General features: G+C 41.0%; 1 protein-coding gene across 2 annotated transcripts in view; it reads left to right on the plus strand.

Moving 5' to 3' along the window:
• Positions 1-19,723, plus strand: part of EML1 (EMAP like 1) — a 203,164-nt gene that overhangs the window by 120,969 nt on the left and 62,472 nt on the right. For both annotated transcript variants that reach the window (XM_057731976.1, XM_057731975.1), the window contains exons 3-4: positions 4,596-4,731; positions 16,490-16,624. In XM_057731976.1, the coding sequence (XP_057587959.1) occupies positions 4,596-4,731; positions 16,490-16,624 (271 nt within the window). The remainder of the gene's footprint in view (positions 1-4,595; positions 4,732-16,489; positions 16,625-19,723) is intronic.

Genomic DNA, 19,723 nt, shown 5'->3' on the forward strand with positions numbered 1-19,723 from the left:
GTGTTGCTGCATATGGTAATATTTCATTCTTTTTTATGGCTGGTTAGTATTCCATTGTATGTGTGAGGGTGAGTCAAAATTTATCCACACTCCAGTTATAGTAAAACTTCTGTTGGCCGCACTGTCTTATCAGCACTTTCTGTTCAAGACTACTGTCTCCCCAGTCACTGCTGTGCAGGTGTGAATGTGTTATCTCACATTCATTTGTAACTGTGGTGCGCGCAAAACTGGATGCCCCACTTGTGATCTGCATGAAAGAAGAGCAGCGTGCAGTGATTCATTTTTTGTGGTCTGAGGGTGTGCACATCTGCACACTTCTGCCCACACTGTCAACACTCTGCAGAAACATTGTTTTGAGGTGTGAAAGCATCCTCCCTGTAGTCCTGATCTTGCTCCATTGGACTTTCACCTGTTTGGTCCCCTGAAAGCAGCCCTACGAGGACAAAGATTCACTTCTGATGAAGAAGTGAAGACAGCAGTGCATTCATGGCTCGCAGCTCAGCCTAAAACATTTTTTTAATGAGGTAATATGAAAGCTTGTTGACAGATGGACAAAGAGTATCGAAAAGCAAGGAGATTATGTGGAAAAATGATGTATTTGTCTTTTCTAAAAGTTAATTAAAATAAATTCCACAGCCAGAGTGCAGATAATTTTTGACTCACCCTCATACATATATACACATGGGCTTCTTAAAAGGGCATGAGTCATTGGATTCAGGGCCCACCCAAATCCAGTATGACCTCATCTTAACCAACTACCTCGTCAAAGAGCCTGTTTCCTAATAAGGTCACATCCTGAGGTTCTGGGTGGGTGTGAATTTGGGGGTGGGTGGGGACACTAACACTGTACATGTATTTAAAAAAAAAAAACAGAATGGAGACTGAAATGGTAGGTGAAGTAGAAAGAGGAGGCAGCGATGAGGTGAGGGTGGCGTTCCTTCCTACGTGGAGCGGGTTCTGTCCTCGCAGAGTGGACCTCAGCACGGGGAGCAGATCGTGCATATTAGGAACGATTCAGAATCTCTCTTTTGGAGCCGTGGTATTTTCAGTGAGGAATCTTAGCTCTGAGCGCTGGGCTAGGCCCCCGGCTGGAGCAGGTGCTCAGGGAAGGAGGAACGAGAAAGCTTGGAGAGAGTGGAGAAGGGTGTCCTGCTCTGGCTGAAGGGGCCTGACTGTGGCTTTTTAAACTCTCTTTCACAATTAAAAAAAAAAAAGAAGATCGTCAGGCCATCAGCTTTACGGGCTGAAAAGTTTCAGAATGTTAAAATTTTGACATTCTAGGCAGTTTTGTCATTGGTAGTGTTTTTCAGAGTCTACCTACACTGAGGCAGATTTAATTCTGGGATGAACAAAATAAATTCTGCCAGCATTTTAAAATAAACTTTTAATTTTAGAGTAGTTTTAGGTTTACAGAAAAGTTGCAAGCAGCATACAGACAGTTCCCATATCCCCTGCACCTGGTTTCCCCTATCATTAACATCTTATATCAGCATGGCACGTTTGTCACAACTAATGGGACAATATTGATGCATTATTATCAATTAAGGGGCATACTTGGGACTTCCCTGGTGGCACAGTGGTTAAGAATCTGCCTGCCAATGCAGGGGACATGGGTTCAATCCCTGGTCCGGGAAGATCCCACGTGCCACGGAACAACTAAGCCCACGCACCACAACTACTGAACCCACATGCCCCAACTACTGAAGCCCACGTGCCTAGACCCTGTGCTCCACAACAAGAGAAGCCACCATGATGAGAAGCACATGCACGGCAACAAAGAGTAGCCCCTGATTGCTACGTAGCCACAAAGATCCGACCCAATGCAGCCAAAAAAAGAAAGTGGGAGGCATGCTTTATTCGGATTTCGTTAGTTAACCCCTCACATCTTTTTTTGGTCCCAGGATCCCATCTGAGATTATATTTATTCATAACACCTCCTTAGGCTCCCTGAGATTGACAGTTTCTCGGGTTTTCCTTGTTCTTAATGACCTTGAAAGTTCTGAGGAGTACTGCTTAGACAGTTCATCGACTGTCCTTCAACGTGGGTTTGTCTGATGTTTTTCTCATGATTAGACTCGAGGTGGGTTCAGGGAGAAAGACTGCAGAGGTGAGGTGCCATTCTCATCGCATCTGCCAGGGACGTGCACTGTGAACATGACTTCGCACTGTTGATGTTGACCTTGATCACCCGACTGAGGTGCGTTCATCAGGTTTCTCCTTCTCGCTGCACATTCGCACTGCACAGTTCAGGAGGAAGTCACTGTGCGCAGCCCACAGTTAAGGATTGGGGAATATGTTCCACCATCTCAAGGACAAAGGATTTGCATAAATTATTTGGAAGTCTTTTGCCTGGGGTTTGTCCTCCTCATGTGTTTATTCCATCTTGTATTCATACCAGGGAGAACCTGTGGGTATTTATTTGATGGTTTGGGGTATAATCCAATAGTACATTCTTTATTCTGTCGCTCAAATTGTTGCAGCTTTGGCTCTTCCCGTTGGCTCCTGTGTCCCTTTGCCATGCCCCCATCAGTGTGGGTTTTGTGAGCCCTTCCTTACTTTCTGGCTCTATAAGATGCTCCAGGCTCATGCTGGATATTTCCAGTCGCAGCCCTAGATTCAGGCACTTCCCCAAGGAGCCCTGGAATGGTATTAGAAACCAAGCTTTGGGCCCTGGGTCTCTCAGCAGACACAGTGATGAAGTAAATGTGTTTACACAACCTGTGTGTACAGACTTACCTATAATTACATATCTGTGTGTCTCTTGTCTCTGTTAAGGTAGATATGAGTTCACAGTGATGTCTCCTCCTCTGCTCCATTCCAACTGGTTCATTCTAGCTTTCCCCCCTTCCTGGTCTGTAACCTCCCTCTCCAACAGCGAGAAGCCTGGCTCCTACATCTTCCATGCATTTACTAATTATTCAGTTCTCGTGTTCATGTATCATGGTTTCAGAATTGTTAACCTGTGGCCCTGTGAGAGGCAACTTTACCAAATAGACTGCAGTGCTTACGTGCAGTTCCTTTTGTAGTCCTCCAGTCTCTGTTCATTTCTAAAATTACTTTCTCAGCACCTTTCCCCTCCACCCCCTTCTGCGAGGTTATGTCATATATTTGTAATACAGTTAGATTCTTTTGTCACAATCTGTATTCCATCATGGGGTTCCCCCACCTCCTAATTGACTGTTATTTTATGTATTAAGGTTCATTCTTTGTGCTGTAAGGGTCTGTGGGTTTTGACAAATGCGTAGTGTGACACATCCACCACCACAGTATCACACAGAATCATGTTACCACCGAGAATCTCTGTGCTTCACCTAGTCACACCGCCCCCAGCCTCCGGCAGCCACTGATCCACTTTCTGTCTCAGTAGTTTAACCTTTTATACAATGTTATCTTAAATGGAATTATGCAGTATACAGCCTCTCAGACTGGCCCCTTGCACTTGGCCGTTGGATTGAAGACTCATCCATGGTTGGGTGGATTGGTTCGTTCTTGTTACCACTGGATCCTGTTCCATTGTCTGGGAGGGTGGACCCCAGTTTGTTTATCCATCACCAGTTGAAGGACATCTTGGTTGCTTCCAATTTTGACAGTTGTATATAAAGCTGCTATAAATATTAAAGGCAGGTTTTGTGTAGACGTAAGTTTTCTAATCAGTTGAGTAAATACTTAGTGTCAGCACAATTACCGGATCCTATGGTAAAATTTATAAGCCTTAGCTTTGTAATAAACTGCCAAACCGTCTTCCAAAGTGTCTGTACCATTTTACATTCCCACCAGCAATGAAGGAGAGTTCCCATTGCTCTGCATCCTAGCCAGCAATTGATATGTTGTCTGTGTTTTGGATTTTAGCCATCCTAATAGGTGTAATAGAGATATCTCATTATTGTTTTAATTTGCATTTCCCTAATTATGAAAGATGTTGAGCATCTTTTCATATGCTTATTTGCCATCTGTATATATTCTTTGGTGAGGTGTCTGTTCAGATCTTTTGCCCATTTTTTTAATTGGGCTATTCACTTTCTTACTGTTGAATTTTAAGAGTTCTTTTTATAATTCTATATACAAGTCCTTTATCAGATATGTGATTTGCAAATATTTTCCCCCAATTTATGTCTTGTCTTTTCACCCTCTTAACTATGTCTTTCATAGAGCAAAGGGTTTTTTGTTTGTTTTTTAAATTTTAATGAGGTCCGAAATATCAATTTTTCCTTTCACGGATATGCTTTTGGTATTGTAACAAAAAACCCATCACCAAACCCAAGGTCACACAGATTTTTCTCCTGTTTTCATCCAGAAGTTTTATAGTTTTGCGTTTTACACTTAGGCCAATGGTCCCTTCTGAGTTAATTTTTGTGTATTATTATTTTGTATATTTTTCTGTATATTTTGTATATTATTCTGAGTTTTTCTGAGGTTGGTGTCTGTGTTCATTGTTTCAGCACCATTGTTGAAAAGCTCTGTTGAGTTGTCTTTGCACCTTTGTCAATTCTGCTAGCATTTTGAAATGGATGTCCTTTTTCTTTCTATATTAAGTCTTGTAAAGAGTTCCCTTGAAAAGGGGAAAGTTCTGATTGCCTTTTCTGCTTGTCTTATAGCAAGACCACTGGTGCAGACCTTGCCTTTAAGAACCACCGTCAACAATGGCACTGTGGTACCAAAGAAACCCAGTGGCTCCCTGCCAGCCCCCTCGGGGGCCAGGAAAGAAACCGCTGTACCTGCCACAACCAAAAGGTAGGCAAAAAGTGCTTTAAATGAACTCTGAAAGCAGTTCCGGCTCAGATGCTAAAATAAGTATCACTCTTTTTTATATGACACTTTAAAATTTCTCCTTTGAGTTAAAAATTGTAAAAGCACAATATTTGGTATGTTGCCAAAACAGGAACCATGTTGATTTATTATTCTGCTTCTTTTTTTTTTTAGATGTAATTATATAGTCTTTGAAATCTCATTTGCTAAAGCTGCTGCGTATCATTCTGTGTTTTTACTTAAACTTCTCTTTCCAAAAAACAAGTGGGAGTATAACCTATGTAAAAAATGAATATGCTGTCCCCAAGTCCCAAGGGCTTGGAATATAGCAAAATTCAGATTGTTGTACCAAGCTTAAATTTTTATCAATAAAATTTGGATAAGCTCATGCTTTTTTCTTTTTGGGATTTATTTATTTATTGGCTGTGTTGGGTCTTCGTTGCTGTGCACAGGCTTTCTCTAGCTGCGGCAAGCAGGAGCTACTCTTTGTTGCAGTGTGGGGGCTTCTCATTGGGGTGACTTCTTTTGTTGCCAAGCATAGGCTCTAGGCGTGCAGGCTTCAGTAGTTGCAGTGTGTGGGCTCAGTAGCTGTGGCTCGCAGACTCTAGAGTGCAGGATCAGTAGTTGTGATGCGTGGACTTAGTTGCTCTGCGGCATATGGGATCTTCTGGACCAGGGATCAAACCCGTGTCCCCTGCATTGGCAGGTGGATTCTTAACCACTGTGCTACCAAGGAAGTCCCTGGATAAGCTCTTACTTTTAAATGGCACCTAACAGTGGAGCTTCAGATGTTAATGTTTGTCAGAGCATAGGTTGCTCATAATTTTTGTATAATGTCATAGTTATATTAAAATTGTATACTTTAAATGCTGGGCCACTTTTCTAAATTTTTACACCCTAAAAAATGAAATATCTGATACTAATATAGCATAGAAAATATTAAAGGAATTCTTTCTACAGTGCTGCCTTGTGGGCTTGTTATAAAAACTCGTAAGGGTCATTAAAATGCTAACTGCTTTATATGCACTCGGGATGCAGGGTGCAAGTGTGCTTTGCGGTACGCGGGGTACCCAGTGGGCGGGTGAGAGTAGATTTGATGCTGCATTGCAACTTGGAATGAAAATGTAGCAATCTCATCTTATCTTTTAAATATATAGTGTTTATACATAAAGACTTATCCTTCACCAAGCAGATTTGCACTGTGTCTCATCAGATAGAGTTTCATGAACTTATTGTTCAAGAATTTCAAGAAAATTGGTTTTGCAGGGCTTTTTAGAACTTTAAAATGAAATTCTTGGCCTCATTTCATACCTTTTTAATACTTGTTTGAATCATTTATTTATAATCAACAGAAAATGACCTTCTGGATTCTCACAAGCAGCAGTAGATATGGACTGTCTTTTATTCATCTAATGTTGTAAGATTGACAAACTGACTTTTTTTTGTTTCAGGTTGCTATCTGTTACCATTTCTTTCTTTCTTCTTTTTTTTAAATTGTGGCAAAAACCACATCACATTAAATTCACCATCTTAACCATTTTTAAGTGTATAGTTTAGTAGTGTCAAGTATATTCTCATTGCTGTACCGCAGATCTCCAGAACTTGTTCATCTTGCAAAACTGAAACTATACCTCTTAAACAGTAAAGCCTCCTCAGAGCCCTTGGTGACCACCTTTTCCCTTTCTGTTTCTATGATTTGACTACATTAGATATCTCATATGAGTGGAATCATGCAGTATTTGTCATCTTGTGGCTGACTTATTTCATTTAACATAATATCATCAAGGTTCATTCATATTGTAGCATGTGACAGGATTTCCTTCTTTTTTTTTAAAGTGGCTTTGTATTTTATTTATTTACTTATTTATTTATCTATTTATTTATGTAGGCTGCACCAGGTCTTAATTGTGGCTCTCAGGATCTTTGTTGTGGCATGTGGGATCTTTAGTTGGAGCATGTGAGATCTTTTAGTTGCAGCATGAGGACTTCTTAGTTGCAGCATGCATGCAGGATCTAGTTCCCTGAACAGGGATTGAATCCAGGCCCCCTGCACTGGGAGCATGGAGTCTTACCCACTGGACCAATAGGAAAGTCCCAGGATTTCCTTCTTTTTTAAGGCTGCGTAATATTCCATTGTGCATATATACCACCCTTTCTTTATCCATTCGTGTTGATGGACATTTGGGTTGCCTCCACCTCTTGGCAATTGTGAATAATGCTGCAGGCAACACAAGTGTGCACATATGTCTTTGAGATCCTGCTTTGAATTCTTTCGGGTATATACCCAGAAGTGGGATTGCTAAGTCATATGGTAATTCTGTTATTAATTTTTTGAGGAATTGCCATAATGTTTTCCATAATGACTGCACCATCTTACATTCCCACTAACAGCGCCCAGGGGTTCCAATTTCTCCTCATCCTTGCCAGCATTTGCTATTTTCCATTCTTGATAGTGGCCATTCTGATGGGTGTGAGGCGATATCTCATTACGGTTTTCATTTGCGTTTCTCTTACTGTTAGTGATGTTGAGCATCTTCTTCATATGTTTGTTGACCATTTGTATATATGTTTTGGAAGATTTTCTATTCAAGTCCTTTGCCCACTTTGAATTGGGTTATTCTTTTTTTTTTTGGCTGTTGTTGAATTGTAGTAGTTCCTTATATATTCTGGATATTAATACCTTACCAGATACATGATTCACAAATATTTTCTCCTATTCTGTACGTTGCTTTTTCACTCTATTGATAATTTCCTTTGCACAGAAGTTTTTAAGTTTGGTGCAGTCCCATTTGTTTATTTTTATACTTGGTGTCATGTCTAAGAAATCATTGTCAAATTCCAGTGTCCTGAAGCTTTCTCCCTATGTTTTCTTCTAGGAGTTTCATAGTTCTAGGTCTTTAATCCATTTCAAGTTAATTTTTATATATAGCATAAGGTAAGGGTCCAACTTCATTCTTTTGCATGTGGATGTCCAGTTTTCCCTACACCATTTGCAGACGAAACTGACTTTCCCCTTGTGTAGTATTGGCAGCCTTGTTGAAAATCACTTGCCCATACATACAAGGGATTATTTCTGGGCTGTCTATTCTGTTCCATTGGTCTATATTATCTGTCTTTATGCTAGTACCACACTGTCTTGATTACTGTTACTTTGTAATATGTTTTGAAATCAGGAAGTATGAGTCCTCCCTCCAGTTTTGTTCTTCTTTTTCAAGGTTGTTTTGGCTATTTTGGGGTCCCTTTAGATTCCATACGAATTTTACGATTTTTTTTCTATTTCTATGAAAAATGCCATTGGTAGTTTGATAGGGATTCCATTGAATCTGTAAATGACTTCGGATAGTACGGATATTTTAACATATTAAGTCTTCCAATCCCACAAAAATAGGATGACTTTCCATTTATTTGTATCTTCTTTGATTTCTTTCAGCAGTGTTTTGCAGTTTTCTGTGTACGAGTCTTTCACCTCCTTGGTTAAGTTTATTCCTAAGTATTTTGTCCTTTTTGATGCTATCATAAATGGGATTAGTTTTCTTAATTTCCTTTGAGATTGGCTGGTCATTGTTACTGAATAGAAATGCAACTGATTTCTGTTTTGTTTTTTGTATCCTGCAACTTCGGTGAAATTATTAGTTTGAACAGTTTTTTTTGTGGAATCTTTAGGGTTTTCTACATATAAGATCATGTCATCTGCAAACAGAGATAATTTTCCTTCTTCCTTTCCAAACTTGGATACCTTTTATTTTTTTACATGTCTAATTGCTCTGGCTAGGACTTCCAGTACTATGTTCAGTAGTGGTGAGTGTGAGTATCCTTGCCTTGTCCTTGACCTTAGGAGAAAAGATTTCAGTCTTTCACCATTGAATATGAGTTCACTGTGGCCTTTTCATGTATGGTTTTTACTATGTTGAGGTAGTTTTCTTCTATTCCTAGTTTGTTGAGTGTTTTTATCATGAAGGGTGTTGAATTTTGTCAAGTGCTTTGTCTGAATCAATTTAGATGATCATGTGGTTTTGGTCTTTCATTCTGTTAACGTGACGTGTTGATATTTTATCGATTTTCTTATATTGAACCATTCTTGCATTACAGGTGTAAATCCCACTTGGTCATGGTATATAATCCTTTCAATGTGCTGTTAAATTCAGTTTGGTAGTATTTTGTTGATTTTTGCATCATTATTTATCAGGATTATTGGTGTGTATTTTTCCTTGTTGTGTCTTTTTTATTTTATTTTATTTTATTTTATTTTTTGGTATCGAAATAATGCTCGCCTCAGAAAATGAGCTGGGATGTGCCCCTGCTGCACCTTCAATCTTTCGAAGAGTTTGAGGAAGATTCGTATTAGTTCTTTAGATGTTTGGTAGAATTCTGGAGTCATGCCATCTGGTCCTGGGCTTTTCTTTGTTGGGAAATTTTTGATTACTGCTTCAAATCTCCTTACTAGTTATAGGTCTGTTCAGAGTTTTCAATACTTCATGATTCAGTCTTGATAGGTCATGTGTTTCTAGGCATTTATTCATTTCTTCTAGGGTGTTCACTTTGCTGGCATGTATTTATTCATGGTAGTTTCTTATAATCCTTTTTGTTTCTGTGACATCAGTTGTAATATTCCCTCTTTAGTTTCTAATTTTAGTTATTTGAGTCTTCTCTCTTTTTCTTAGTTGAATGGAGGATTGGCAATTTTATTGATCTTTTCAAAAATCAACTCTTGGTTTCATTGGATTTTTTCTGTTGTTTTTCTTTTCTCTATTTTGTTTGTCTCTGCTATAATCTTTATTATTACCTTCCCTCTGCTAACTTTTAGTTTTATATGTTTTTGATTTTTCTGTTTCCTTGAGGTATAAAGTTAAGTTGTTGATTTGAAATCTTTTTAATGTGTTTTCACAGCTATAAACTTCCCTCTCTGTACTGCTTTCTCCACATCCCACAAGTTTTAGAATGTTTTTTGTTTTCATTTGTCTCTAGATATTTTCTAAATTCTCTTGTGATTTTTTAACTCATTGTCTAAGAGTGAGTTTAATTTCAAGATTGACTTTTTAAAGTAGCAAATAGTTAATGAAAAACTATTTGCTTTTTCTTTAGTCTTAAAGAAAATAGACTTTTATAATTGACATATCTTTATATATTTGGAATTTAAGTAAAAGAAAAAGCTTTTTCAGAGCAAAAAATAGTAAAAGTAAAATTTGAAATGTAGATACAATTTCTTACTTCCAGTTCAATTCATGAGAGCATATGTCAAGCATTCTTGCTCTTTGATTTTGTAGAAGCCTCTGTGTTTGATCCAAAGTAACTTTGATGTAGTACAATAATGTCCTTCACTTAATAGACTGTTTATGGTTTCCTTGGGCCTTGCAGGATTAATTGGCACAATTCTTAGAATCCCTAGCAAATTGTGTTTTGAGTTTGGTATTTGAAACATCGATTTAGGGTGGGATAAGGCTGGGGGGTGAGATTTATAAAGATGACTACGGGAGCGAGGCTCTGCTGTAGAATCTAATTGATACTTTCCCACAGAGTGTGAAAAAGACAAAGAGGCATGCTGGTGTCTCGGCCCCTCTTTAAATCAGCAGTGATGATAGAAACTATTTTTGATGATAATAAAAGCCTACTAAGCGCCAAGCTTTTAACGCCATTATCGCTAATCCTCAAAACAATCTTCCAAGGTAGATATTATCATCCCTGTTTTGCCAGTGGATAAACTGAGGCTCAGAGAAGTGAAGTAATTTGCCTGGGATCAAGTGAGTGGAGAACATGGGCTCAAACCCAGGTCTGCCTGGGTACAGAGGTCGCACTCCTTTCACCGCGACAGGCTGCTTCTTGCAAAGATTTCTAGGTCAGCACTTGCAGCTGCTCATAAAAAAATGCTTGATGTAATTACTCTTTGGAAACCATCCCTCTTGTGTGCCGCATCCTGTCTGGATGATGCTCGTTAGAAGCAGCGATGTTCTGAGATGCCCCTGAGAGTGCTGACAGGAGCAGCGGGCAGGGGTGAGGGGGACTGAGCAGAGATTGCCAGCAGGTTGCAACTCAGAGATGGAACTGCCTGCTAATAGGGGCTGCAGGGCCTGAGCTCCCGGGACAGGACCAGGCCCTGTGCTGTGAGCGGGTGCCTGGGTCCTCCGCCCCGCATCTCAGCCACGTGTGAAGGCATGGACAGTGCTTGCCCTCAGCAATATCATCTTGGAAGGGAAGGAGGGAGGGAGGGAGGAGGACAGTCAGTAGCCGTGGTATTTTACGTGTATGTGTGTGTGTGTTAGCATTTAAACCATATCCCATCTTCTAGAAATGTTCTTAGTCCTCTGTAGACTTTTTAATTTGCAAAACAATCAGTCTTATTCATTTGATAAGCTATTGTCCAGCAGCCAACTAGGAATACATGGTATTCTAGATGGAGTGTCCGAGACTCTTGGTTTTCGGCGTAGAGCATAGTGATTCATTTATTTTGTTTCTCTGCCTTTTATGGGCTTCCGTGGATGTGAAGTCCTGTCCATCTGGAAGCTGGAAACCCAAACAGGGGCGTGTAATAGTTGCTCTGTGGTGAGGTTCCCATAGATCCCTCCTTAGGAGAGAATTTTGAAAACGGAAGCAAGCTGGGCATTCTGACTATTAAGATTAAAACAACCTCCAGGCCATTTCAAATACATTTACAATCACGTAGGAATTCTTCTGTAATCAGAGTTCCAAATTAACTGAGCTGGGGCATCTGTGGTGTGTGGATGGGTATGTGTTTGTTTTCTTTTCTCTGGGTTTTTTCAGCCTAGTGCTAAAGAACAAAATCCCCTTTGGAAATTGTCCAGCACCCAGGGGTTGTGCTTTGTGTTGCCAATTAAGACTTCGACTGGGGGCTTGGTTTGGAATCCTTGGGAAAAGCTTTGTTTCCATTAGTCAAAGAAGAAAAGGCAGAAAACCCGGGGAAGACGTTGTAGGTCATACCTTGCTCCGTGGGGATGCTGAAGCTGACAATAGAATAACATTTCCACTGGCTCAAAACAGAGACAATCACTCATTCTTTCCACTCCTAAGTAGGGCTTTACAATAGGGCAAAGCTGTGAGAAGAGAGATCAAAAGAACAAAACTGGTACAAAAAGAGAGCATTATTTTTAAAATGCTCTGCTCCAATTGGGAGATAGGATGGTAAATATCTCTGGCTTCCAAACAAACAGCTGACAGTCCTTTGAAAAAATAGTTACACTCATTAGAAATAGAGTCTTTGTGAAAACACCAAAGTCAGTTGCCAGGTACTTACATGATTTAAATCTGCTTTGGGTTGGTTTGTTTTTTCTCTAATATATTCTTTATTATTGAGATCCATTGAATGTACGTGTTAAATTCAGGTTTTGAGTCTGATCTCTGTGACAAGAGCGAGATGGGAGTTGATGTAGTTGAACACAGGAAGATACATGGGCACCTGGCCCCTTATCAGAAGGGATGCAATTCCCCGCTCTGGGCCCAGGTAGTTGGCTTCATATGATAGAAGAAAACATATTTTGATCTGTCAAACTCTCTAAGGCTGCCAGCCTTCTTAAGAAATACCTTGGTTTTTGCTACGAAGGTGTCTTTAGACAGTCAAAGATAAGAGCATTTCCTAACTACTGAAGTGCATGACTTCAATCTGTCACAATTACCTCACCCCTTACAGAACAAAAACCAGGTTAGTCCTGATCCCATGTTGATTTGCCAGGGCTCAGCATAGCGCCATAAGTTGAATCTAAATAAGTATTTGTCGAGTAGATAATTGTTTTAATCTAGTGTTAATCCCTCCAGCTGTCACAACGACCTCATCAGAAAATCTCTGGTCACACATTCAAGCTTCCTGTCAGATTAGTATTTTTTTCAGTTGTAAAAGTTTGGGATCTTTTTTGCAAAATTTTGGAAAACCAATTCTTGGTTCCAAATCACATAATGAAAGAAAGATGTCATGGTAGCTTATTAACTTAGGGTTATTATCTAACCAGAAGACGAGAGATGGCTACTTGTCCTCTGTTCTCCATTTGCAGAGATTTTATTTTGTCTAAAATTTAGTTCAAAGTGGCAAAAACCATTGCATGCAACTGTCGTGTGAGGTAAAGAACCGTTATATTTTCAGAACTTAGAAGGTCTTGGGTTTGGGAGTGGGGGTCAAGAGCAGAAGGGGAAAAAAATGATCGTACAGATGCATTTCTACACCAAAAATACTTGCCTTAAGCACTAAAAAATGCGCTGTGTTATTATACAGTCTCTCACAAGCTAGGACTTCTACCACTTTCAAAATAAAGAGCATGATTTCTCACTTGCTGTCCAGAGGGAACATAACTTCTTTGATATTCCCTGCTGGTTACTGAGGGAGGCTTCTCGCAGCGAGTATGCACTATTACTCCTTATGGCCGCCCTTGTTCCTGCGAATGTCTTGCCTTCAAGCTCTGTTTTCTGTCCTTCACTCTGAGTCCTAGTAAATCCTCTTTAATTCACGAGAGCTCTTGGCACTCAAAAGGAAATTTCTTGTGTTTTTCTACATAGACAACAATGGTAGATTTTTTTAAAAGCTTAACATTTTGATGCAAATGTATGAATGACAAACATCTTGAAAGAGCTGTGATGGATTATATCCAAGTCTATATGTGCAAACCAAAATGTTTTTCCATTTTCCTGCGTGGTGTATTCAGTAATTTATTGAAGTTTACCAAAATATTTGTCCACGCATTTATTATCACACTCATGTTTATTCTGCTCTGTTTCTGTGCCTCTCGTACATAGATTAAACAGATCTGTGAGTCTTCTCAATGCAGGCAAACTGAACAGATCCACATCCAGGTGAGGGGTCCTTGGATTTAGTTTGTAACCCTCGCTGCTGCTTTGGTAGTTTTACCCACCCACCTTTTAGTGCAATAGCTTAGAGGGCCTTATCCGATGCCTGTCATTGATCAAGTCTTAAATTATGTAGCTGTATTAATTATTGACCTTTATTGGATTTTTAGATCTTCAACACCTCTGTTCAACAAGTCCTCAAAACTGATGTACTTCAGTGTTTCATAAATTGCAGGTGGTCTTTATTTTTTAATTTTTTTTTTGGCAGTGCCCCGCAGCTTGTGGGATCTTAGTTCCCTGAGTAGAGATCGAACCTGGGCCCTTGGCAGTGAAAGCGTGGGGTCCTAACCACTGGACCACCAGGGAAGTCCCTAAGAGGCCCAGTAGAGAGCAAGGAGTCAAGTAACCTCAGACGTGTTGCTTTATGTCCCTGAAGCTGTCCCCTCATCTGTAGAAGAGGGATAATGATACTTTTGCAGCGGAATTGGGGTTTAAATTAAACTATCCATATAAAATGTGAAGCTCTGAATATAGGTGAACTGTGGCTGCTTACAGCTGCATCACCGATCTCCCCGTTAACTCTTCCAGCCACCAGGTTGAATGTTGATTATTAGAAAATCGGTTAACATTTGCTCTCATTGATGAATAGTCATGGCTTTTCAGCTCTTTAAGGGTGTTTTATACAAGCCTTTAAATTGCCGTGAACTTGCCCTGAACTCCCACAAGGACACTGTGGAGGTGATGCTCAGGGCTGCCAGCTGCTGGGGCGGTGTGCGTCGGACCAGATGCTTGGCACAGAGGGCTCCCGTGACGTGAAATTAGCTTGGTGTTTTTCGTCACTGGAAGATCTTGACCTTTAAGCACAAAGGCTTCTGTAATTTTTAGACTTCAGTCTCAAATTTCAGAAATGTAATGCCCTCCTAAGATCTATAATTTCCTTGTCCTCAAATTGAGAGTTCTAAAAATTCACATTTTAACCCTAAGGCACACCCATGCAGATCCCAGCTGTGAGATGCCAGAGCTGTCAATTCAGAGCTTCTTCAGTGACCAAAAAGGCCACGCAGAGAGTGTCTCCAAATCATCATGATTATGGCCATTTTATTTATGTTCGTTCACTCAGGGAGCGAGATGGTTTTTCAAAAGCCCATACGCTGTGCAGGTTTTTAAAACATGCTAAGAGATTATTTACTGACCGGTTGGAAGTTACAGAGGAAAGAGAACTGAAAGTTCACCCAGAGGAAGGCAGAGATGAGAAGGAAAAAGAGAAAGAAGGGAAGACAGCAGGAGCCCCCGTGCGCAAGGCTCTCATACATTGTCTGTTATTTAATTGTGAGAAAGGAGGGCTTTGGAATGCAGCCCAGGGGCGGTAGGCTTGCTCTCTCAAGCTCCTCAGCTCCTGTGTCCTCCTGATTGTAATTCAGGTCTGTCTCCGCCCTCCCCCTACTGGAGTCCCTGAGGCTTCAGCATCAAGGTCTCCTCCTGTATCCGCAGCCCCAGCACCCTGCCGTCCTCCCTGGGTTCTTCCTTCTCCAGTTTCTTCCTCCTCTGGGTTTCTGTGCCTCCTGAGATTCCCGTGGCAGGTCCTCAACCCACATCTTACAAAGTTATTCTTTCCTTGGGGGTTCTCTTCATTCTCAACTTCTCTCCCTCCTGGCGTGGAGATTTCCTCCGCGTCCGTGGTTCAGTGACCCCCAGCTGACAGTGCCGGTCCCAAGCCACCTGCCGGGTTGCAGACTTGCACTATTGCCTGCCTGCACCCCGACCAGCCCCGCCCCACAGCCCCGCCTGGGAGCAGCACCCACCCTTCTCCTTCTTTCTTTCTCCCGGAGCAGGTGCTCAATTATAGCATCACATGCCTCTTCCTGTGACAGGGTCAGTGTGACACTCCCATTGATTGTTTCATTTATTTCACCCTTTCATTTAATAAATTTTTATCAAATGTCTATACTAGGCTCTGCAAAGAATACAAGAATGATAGATGGGGCTAGATCTGGAGAAATATACGGCCTGATGATGAAGATAAAAAAGTAAAAATAAAAAATGAAAAAAAACAACAACTTTATGAGACTGCCCTGTAGTACAGTGCCAGGCCCCAAGAGCAAACCATCAGCCTGCAGCCCCTGGCCTGGCTCAGTGACCCCTCATGCCTGTGAATTACCTGTGCATGGGGTATTCCTCTTCCTAGGACAGGGTCTTCCCTACTGTGTAATTACAACACATTCAAGCCGTTCATTTTCTCTGTCCCAGAAATTCACAATCTTCAGGAAGTCTTCCCCAGACTTCCCTCTCCAGGCTTCCAACCACTCTAGTCCCTCTGGCTATACAGAAGGAAGTAAGCACTCGCACGGGTACCACCTCTAAACAGAGGCATCCTACAGAGAGCAGAATATGTTTGTCCCACGTGCACCTTTAGACCAGAGTTCTTCAGCATCAGCACCATTGACGTTTGGGGCTGGATCATTCTTTGTTGTGGGGCTGTCCTGAGCACTGTAGGATGTTTAACAGCATCCCTGGCCTCTACCCATTAGATGTAGCAGCCCTCTCCGCTGCCCAAGTTGTGACAAACAGAAGTGTCTCCAGACATTGCCAGATGTCCCTAGGGGGCAGAGTCAGCCCTGGTTGAGCACCACTGGTCTAGACCGAAGCCTGCACAAGGCCGGGGTTACTTCTCACTGAATCCCTGGAGAGCTTTCATGGTACTGTTGGGGACTTACCTTTCAATTTCCTCTATGACCTTGAACTACACTACCTGCCACAGTTACAAAGGCAATGAGTAGAGGCACTGGTCTCAAGTGACATTCTGAAAAGTTTTTGGGTCTCCATAGTTAGGAATTTAGCACTATTCTATCTTTAAGTATCCACGTGGAAATGGGATGTTCTATGTATATAGTTTCACACTCAGCAGTAAAATGAAATCACTCTGTGAAGGATTTCATTGTCATCTACTCTGTGCTTTTAGTACCATCAAGAGGACCAGCTCTTCTGAACGGGTATCTCCTGGCGGTCGGAGGGAAAGCTATGGGGATTCCAAAGGAAACCGGAATCGAACGGGATCCACCAGCAGTTCTTCTAGTGGCAAAAAGAACAGTGAGAGGTAAGGGACGTCTTATCTGCTGGTTCCTGTTGTTCAGATATTGTGTGGCCTCTTTTCCCCAGAGGTGAGTGAGAAGACCCCCTACTATGCGCACAGGCTGGGAGCCCTCTGTGGCACATCAGCCTTCTCCGGACATCGCTGTAGGCGCTAATCAAAGAGTGCCAGCCACACCTCACGCCAGTTCTCATCCGGCTAGAAAACTGTGACTTGAGCTCCCAGCACCCTCGTGCAGACAGAAGTCATTCCCGAGGCTTTGCTTAGTACCAGCTCCATGGAATTTGGGAAGCTGTTCCTAATTTCCATATGGAGTACTGTCTATTTCTGATACTCTCAGCTGCCATTTTAAAATTAACTTTAGTGACTTAAGTTTGTCAACAGTATTCTCTACAACAGACTGGGTGAAAAGTTGTAATTTATGACTTTTCAGAAACTGTTTTTAATACTGAGCTAACACCAGAAACAGGAAACATTTTCTTTCTTTGGTTTCATGAAACACACTTTGGGTTTTTTCTTTGAGAGTGGTTTACAGTGGATTATTAGAACTCCCTGTTAAACTAATAGTAACATTTTATTAGTGAACGCTAATTTGGGGCATTTTAATAGCTTGTTTTATGTTTAAGAATGCATTGTGCCTATGAGATCAGTTTCTCTGCCTCTGTATACATCTACTCAATGTACTTTATTCTCTCTTTTTAAACACTGTGCTTTAATTTTATTCTCTCTATTGAGCGAGCCTTGGGAAGGAATTTCAGCTTCACAGGCTAACCGTGTTTTGTTGTTTGTTTTTCTTCCCAAATGTTCACGTAAGGCGAAGGCTTAGTCATAAAGCCATGGACTCCAACCCACAGGCTGTAAAAATTCCAAGTTTGTAAGTCCATTCTGATTCAGTCCTGTAAAGGAAGCTTAACCTTTTATTCGGTTTTATTTCTAAAAGATATGTTTTGTAAAAAGAAATGCAGGCCCATCCCATATCTCTAGCAGGTCAAGTCCACAGTCAATTAACAATCTCAAAACCACTGACATGGGGTTGTCTTCTAATTTAGACTATTAGGACTTCTTATCAGAAGATTATGCTAATTGGGTGATAATACCTTGGAAAAAAGGCCAAAAGTGGCTACAATGGCAGCAGAGTGTGAGTAAGTGGGAGATGCAGGGTGGCCTTTAGGCTTCTCTGAATTCAGGGTAAGCTTGGAAGTTGACCTGAGATATTTAGATCTTGGCAGTTCTTAAAAACTTGGCTCCTTCTCTGCACATCTGATTTGTATTAAGAATTTCCAAAAAGAATCTGCATTGTGCAAACACCAGATCTGTTGTACCTTTTAAATCCTATGGCTTTGCTAAATGTGCCGGGTAAGTATTTCCATGAAAGATATTTACGAAGGATTTTTTTTTAATGCCGTCACAGGAAATTTTAGTTTGGGAATGAGGGACTGGGAGAATTTACTAATCATTTTCTAAAAATAATTCAGGCAACTAAACATGTCCTTTTAAACATAAATTCTGTGTCTCGTTAGAACCCAGGAATAGTTGAGGCCCATGTAGCACTGAACTGGTTGAATTGTACCTAAGGAATTTCCTGCCTTCTCTTAGGTCATTGCTGGTACCGCCAGACACCTTTAGGGGCCCATGGGAATGATGGCAGCAGTAACTTAGACAGAAGGAAGAAGCAGCTGAGAAGCAATAGAGGTGAAGGTCACGCTGGTGCTTCCATCACTGCCTGTCCACTTCCCTTCATCCTTCCTTTCCATTCCCCTGTGAAGAGCCACACTCTTTGGCTGCCTTGACTTTGTGCCAAAGCAGAGCTAGAGTCTTATGGACCAGTGCCAAGTCCCTAGCAGGCAAAGAAAGGGATGGAGAGGTGGCCCCGATGCAATTCCTCTAAGTGTTATGATCCTTGATGGTCTAAGACCATTGTGTGACCTTGTCCATGTCACACACACATATTTGTCTATGATGCCAGGATGCTGTCTTACATTTTAACACATTGTCCATGTTTGGTTACTATAAACAGCAAAATGTAATGGAAAGGACACAGGCTCTGGAGTGAAAGAAAGATCTGGCTTTGTAAATGAATTTGGCCACTTCACTTCTCTGAGCCTCAGTTTTTCCCCTCTGTGAATTAGAGATTTTATACCTAATTCCCTTGAATCTTGTCAAAGAGCTAACTGGGTAGGAAAACACCCAGCATAGCACTTGGCACGCAGTAATGGCAGCTGTTATAAATCGAGACCTGTGCAGAGCAGCAGAAAATAGTTCGTGAGGCTTTCCAAAATTTTTAACTTTATTTCCTCATTGGTAAGAGGAAGGTGGTAGATGACATCTGGAGTTATTAGTCTTTTTTTGGTCTGACACATATTAATTTACATTCACAGGACCCAGTCCTATGAGTGCAACCTGGATTTTGGCAAAATCTAAAATTGTTTGGGGAGAAATAAAGTATTATACAGTCGTCCCAGGGTTTCCAAGGGCGGTTGGTTCCAGGACCCCACCCCCACTCCCATACCAAAATTCACAGACGCTTAGCTCCTTTAGTCAGTGGGCTCTGCATCCACAAGCTCAACCGACTGTGGATCTTTGTGATTGTGGGTGTTTGATTCCTCGGACGCAGAACCTGCAGGTGCAGAGGACTGACCATGTGTTCTCATGGTTGTTAATGTCACATCAAAATGAGCTGGTGTGCGGGCCCTGGGAGTCCCAGGAAAGTTCGTCAGAGTGTGAGTGAGTGAGGGTGATATTACAGGTGTAACTTTGGGTCTGTCCTGATTTACAGAAGCGAGTCATTCACGTAGGGCAGTGCTTTAACTTGTATCAATCACAGATGATTTGCTATAAAGCTCACAGTTACCACACACCATATGCAAAGCTGTCTTTAGCACATCTGGCACTTTTGTGAAAATTAGAGGCTCCTTTTACTCAAGGAAAACAATTCAGTATCAGCATTTGTACTTCTCAATAATAATAATTATTGTTATAGAGTATATATTTTATATAAATATAAATATTTATAATATAAATATAAATAAAAATATATAAAATATACATAGAAAATATAAATATAAAGCAAATATAAAACCACTCCCTATAAACTGTACAGATCTG

The sequence above is a fragment of the Hippopotamus amphibius genome, chromosome 4, assembly GCF_030028045.1.
Source record: "Hippopotamus amphibius kiboko isolate mHipAmp2 chromosome 4, mHipAmp2.hap2, whole genome shotgun sequence".
NCBI lineage: Eukaryota > Metazoa > Chordata > Mammalia > Artiodactyla > Hippopotamidae > Hippopotamus > Hippopotamus amphibius.